Source organism: Erythrolamprus reginae, chromosome Z, assembly GCF_031021105.1.
Source record: "Erythrolamprus reginae isolate rEryReg1 chromosome Z, rEryReg1.hap1, whole genome shotgun sequence".
Lineage (NCBI taxonomy): Eukaryota > Metazoa > Chordata > Lepidosauria > Squamata > Dipsadidae > Erythrolamprus > Erythrolamprus reginae.
Genome location: NC_091963.1, coordinates 123,530,424 through 123,535,833, shown reverse-complemented (window position 1 = coordinate 123,535,833; position 5,410 = coordinate 123,530,424). Strand labels below are relative to the sequence as shown.

Below are 5,410 nucleotides of genomic sequence, written 5' to 3'. Positions count from 1 at the left end.
AATGGTCAAACATCTGGCAACTCCAAATCTCAACCAAAAAATGCTTTGTCCTATACATTGGCAAAAAGAATCAGAACACTAAATACAATCTGAACAAACAAGCTTACAGACAACTCTCACTCTGAAAAAGACCTTGGAATACTCATATCAAATTACTTAAGTGCCAAAGTCCACTGCAACAACATCACCAAAAAGGCTTCAAGAGTTGTTAACCTAATCCTACGTTAGCTTCTGCTCCGGAAAAGTCACACTACTAACCAGAGCATACAAAACTTTCACTGGACCAATCCTCGAATCCAGCTCATCTGTCTGGAACCCCCACCACATTTCAGACACAAACACTCTAGAAAATGTCCAGTGATGCTTTACTAGAAGAGCCCTCCACTCGCAATGTATGCCCTATGGAACTAGACTTACAATCCCAGGTTTAGAAAGCTTAGAAATACGTCGCCTTAAACATGACCTAAGCATAGCCCATAAAATCATCTGCTCCAGTGTCCTTCCTGTCAACAATTACTTCAGCTTCAACCACAACAATAAGAAATATGACTTTAGTAACCAAGCATTTGATGTATGGAACTCACTACCTGACTTTGTAGTATCATTACCTAAGCCCCAAAACTTTTCCCTTAGACTATCCACTATTGACCTCTCCCGATTCCTAAGAAGTCAGTAAGGGGTGCACCAGTGTTCCTTCTGTTCCCTGTCTTAATGCTTCTCTCTTACTAGTATCATATATATAAACATTGTTATATCTTTGTATACATACTTGACAAAACAAACAAACAAACAAATGATTTTTCCTTGTTTTCTAGAATAACATGCTGTTTCCTTGCCAAGCATTAGACATAATGGAAAAAAAAAAGATTTTAATGAGTTGTTATTTAGCTCCACCCATGATTCATGATAATTAACAAGGGAAATAGTTTGTACTACTTTGTAGCTGTTAATGCATTTTTCCCTATTCTTTAATTATAGACATTAAATATAAATTGTGTTCAATTTTCTCTTTCTTAATTTTCCGCATATCAGGAGGAGAATTTCAAGACACCGAGAAGGAGAAAGGAAATAGAAGATCTGCCTCATAAAAGCTCATTTTGTAAGTCAATTCTATGAAATTTCTTTCTTACTTCTATTAGGGATTACTATGGATGACTGACTTAGAACCAAGCAATTATATAAATATTACAATTTATTTACAAATTTTTAATAATTATAATCATTCTGGCATTTTCTTTTATATTCACTTTTCTTGATATCTTACCCACCAATATTAAGGCTCCCTATTCAAACCAATTAGAAAATATTACATATTATAATTTTTGCCCTACCTAAGATGTTTGAAGAATTTTGTAATGCGAAAGATCTTTTGAGGAGTAGTTTCTCTTTTATAGCACTTTTATTAAATATTACACTTTTATTAAATATTTTATGGCAATAAAAATTGCTGATATTCAACAGCTGCCAGGATTATTTCCACTCCTTGTCCAGAGAGAAATTATAGAGTAGGGTTACATGTTTGCTCTTCATTTGGTCACAGTTACCAACTCTGCCAGTTTTTCATTTGTCCCACTTCTGAATGTAGTTTCCCTTGCAACATTTTTATTTAAAAAATTAAAATAGAGACTCGGGGTTTTTTACAAAAACAGAAAGAAAAAAAATAAACAGAGCATTAAAAACGTGCATTAAAAACATAAACACATTATCCTCCCTAGTTGAATACTAATAAATATACAGTATATTGCAAAAATATTAATTTCCCCTCCCCTTGGAAAGCAACCCTAACTTTTTTTAACTTCTAAGTCTATTTTTAACTTATTGACCTGTCATTGATCTACTATATTAATAACAGTATGGTTAACAGATAGAACGAAATCAAAATTCAAGTTTCAAAACCCTTGGTTAACAATTTACCGGTAAAACAATTAACTCATATTTATTCCAGATCTTCATTTGTTCTTAATAATATCCCTTATCAATTATTGTCTGGTTGAAGAAACAATGATAAGGCAAAAAACTTTGGATATACAATAGAATTAGACATATGGCAAAAACTCTGCGATAGAAATTATAAATTGATAATGGCAATTGCATATAAAGAACATTTATATAAAATGCTCTACAGGTGGCATTGGCCACCAGCAAGACTAACAAAGATGTTTAAAAACATGTCTTCCAAATGTTGGAAATGTAACTACATACCAAGCTCAGATTATCACATGTGGTGGATATGTCCAAAGGCAAAAAAAATGGACAAAAATACATACAGGACCCAGATTGTGGGGGCAATAGGCTGGCTCTGTTAAAAAGTGCTATTGCTAACACATTGTAAGCCGCCCTGAGTCTAAGCAGAAGGGCAGCATAAAAATCAAATAAATAAATAAATAAATAAATAAATAAATAAATAAATAAATAAATAAATAAATAAATAAATACATAAATAAATAAATAAATAAATAAATAAATAAATGGATGGATGGATGGATGGATGGATGGATGGATGGATGGATGGATGGATGGATGGATGGATGGATGGATAAATAAATAAATAAATAAATAAATAAATACATGGCTAGATAAAATGATACTTTCTTCCTCACGTACTGTAATTTTAAGGACCCATATTATATATTTTTGTGAAATTCTAATGCACTATTAATGTACTTAAAGGTATTATCATTAGTTTGTTTGTCAACTAATATTTATTTGCTAAAGGCAGTGTCAACCCTGACAATGTTAAAGTAAGTGGTTTTGAATACCCCAGTTGAAGTCAATGCCTCTTAAAGTTGTCAAGGTATAAAATAATGGCTTGAAGCATTATTGTAAGTTATTTTTTTTTAAATTTCAACATTCCCAGACTGACTATTAAAATCTCCCTTTCCCTCTCTCTCTCTCTCTCCCTCTGTGTCAATTGTTTTCTTTATGTGTTTTATACAAATTCAGTCAATTGAAAGTCCATTCCTTCATTTTTTTTCAGGATAAAAGACATAGCAACTAATTATGACTTTTACTATAGTAACTAATTCTATTGTTTCTTTACTAGGTTTGCATCCAACCTTTCCTTAAGGTGTTCTCTCTATATGGTATTTCTGTCTTCAATTTTCCATTATTGAAACAAGAGTAATAAGAAACACTTGCTGGTTGAAAAAGCTCCAGGGAAGCTGCAGTTAAGATGACTTCAAAAGGTCTTTCAAGTCCTAGGCAAACATTTTATAATATATACAACAAGCAAAATAAATGAAAGGAAGAAGAAAGTTGTGGTTTATGTTTTTTTGTTTAGTCAAGGATAATTTGAAATATATAAATAGTGCTGTTATTGAACACTAAATGTATTGCATCCATTTTCATGAACTGAGTTTTAATTCTTTGCATGTCTTATCTATATTTTTCCATTCTGGTGTCAGATTGTAACAAGTTACATATGTTCACTATTTTGAACTAACTATATCTCCCACCTATGTTATACATTAAATTAAATTAAGTCATGAGCTAATGAATAATCAAACCACAGTGTCTTACTTTTTGCTCCTGGAATTCTCAAAAAAATGGCATTTGCAGATTTTACATTTCTTTTTATTCATTGTATTATATTTGTCAACTATAATAGCAAATCTTCTCATCATCTCAGCGGTAGCTACAGATAATCGACTGCATAGCCCCATGTACTGGTTTCTGATGAATTTGGCTGTGCAGGACCTGGGTTCAGTTTCTGTTATTGTTCCAAAATCCATAGTGAATTCCCTTATGGACACCAGACACATCTCTTACTTAGGATGTGTGGTTCAAGTATTTCTCTTTGTTTCATTTACAGCTTCTGATTTATCCCTCCTGACAGTCATGGCATATGATAGGTATGTTGCCATTTGCAATCCATTGCACTATGAGATGGTGATGAATTGGAAAGCCTGCACTGAAATAATAATTTTAGCGTGGATTATCAGTCTTTTCTATGGGACATTGCACACAACTGGTACTTTTTCAATCGTTTTTTGTTCTAATGTTATCAACCAATTTTTCTGTGAAATTCCGCAATTGCTGAAGTTATCCTGCTCTGATTTCAATCCATTTGAGCTTGGAATTGTTGTGGCCAGTGTCATTGCTGGACTAGGTTGTTTTACTTTTATTATCATATCATATGCCATGATTTTCAAGGCGGTGCTAAAAATCCCTTCTGAACAAGGGAGGCAAAAAGCCTTATCAACATGTTTTCCTCATCTTACAGTAGTGCTTATATTTTTATTAACTGGATTTTTTGCCTATTTGAGACCTCCCTCTAACACCCCATCTTACTTAGATTTTGGGTTAAGTGTTCTATATTCCCTTCTTCCACCCCTGTTCAATCCAATCATCTACAGCATGAGAAATAAGAATATTAAATTTGTCCTTTCTAAACTCTTGAGGTTCTAAAAAAATCTTTTAATACAATTTGTATTCTATTCAACAAAAATTTATATTTTCCTGTCATTTCCTTTACTTCTTTGACCAAAACAATACATTATCTAGCAGAATTTAATTCCAGTAGTTGCTCAGCAAAAATCCTGAATCCCTAATTTATTTTTATTTATTTATTTATTTTGTCCAATAAATAATACACATTGAAGAAAATAGATATGTAGTAATATTAATAAAGAAAAGGATAGAAGAAAAGATATGAAAGTATAGGAGAACGTATATGAAAGGAAGAAAAGATAAATGAGATAAGGAGAGACAATTGGACAGGGGACGGAAGGCACACTGGTGCACTTATGCATGCCCCTTAATGACCTCTTAGGAACCTGGAGAGGTCAATCATGGATAATCTAAAGGAAAAAATTTGGGGGTTAGGGGTTGACACTACTGAGTCAGGTAATGAGTTCTATGCTTCGACAACTCGTTTGCTGAAATCATATTTTTTACAGTCAAGTTTGGAGTGGTTAATATTAAGTTTGAATCTGTTGCGTGCTCTTGTGTTGTTGTGATTGAAGCTGAAGTAGTCATTGATAGGTAGAACATTGCAGCATATGATCCTGTGGGCAATATTTAGATCGTGTTTTAGGTGTCATAGTTTTAAGCTTTCTAGACCTAGGATTTTTAGTCTGCTTTTGTAGGGTATTCTGTTTTGAGTGGAGGAGTGAAGGGCTCTTCTGGTGAAGTATATTTGGACATTTTCAAGGGTGTTTATGTCCGAGATGTGGTATGGGTTCCAGGCAGATGAACTGTATTCAAGGATGGGTCTGGCAAAAGTTTTGTAGGCTCTGGTGAGTAGTGTGAGATTGCCGGAGCAGAAGCTGTGTAGGATCAGGTTAACAACTCTAGAAGTCTTTTTGGCGATATTGTTGCAGTGGGCTTTGGCACTTATTGATATTAGTATTCCAAGGTCTTTTACTGCGTGGTGGTCGGCTGTGAGATTTTGTTTATTCAGTTTATATAT

At 33.3% G+C, this 5,410-nt stretch overlaps 1 protein-coding gene across 1 annotated transcript; it reads left to right on the top strand.

The window, feature by feature from the left end:
* The first annotated feature begins 851 nt into the window (after positions 1–851).
* LOC139175741 (olfactory receptor 14A2-like) lies at positions 852–4,407 on the top strand. Its single transcript, XM_070766980.1, has 2 exons — positions 852–879; positions 3,812–4,407. The coding sequence occupies exons 1-2, from the start codon at positions 852–854 to the stop codon at positions 4,405–4,407; spliced, it is 624 nt and encodes a 207-aa protein (XP_070623081.1).
* Positions 4,408–5,410: the final 1,003 nt, after the last annotated feature.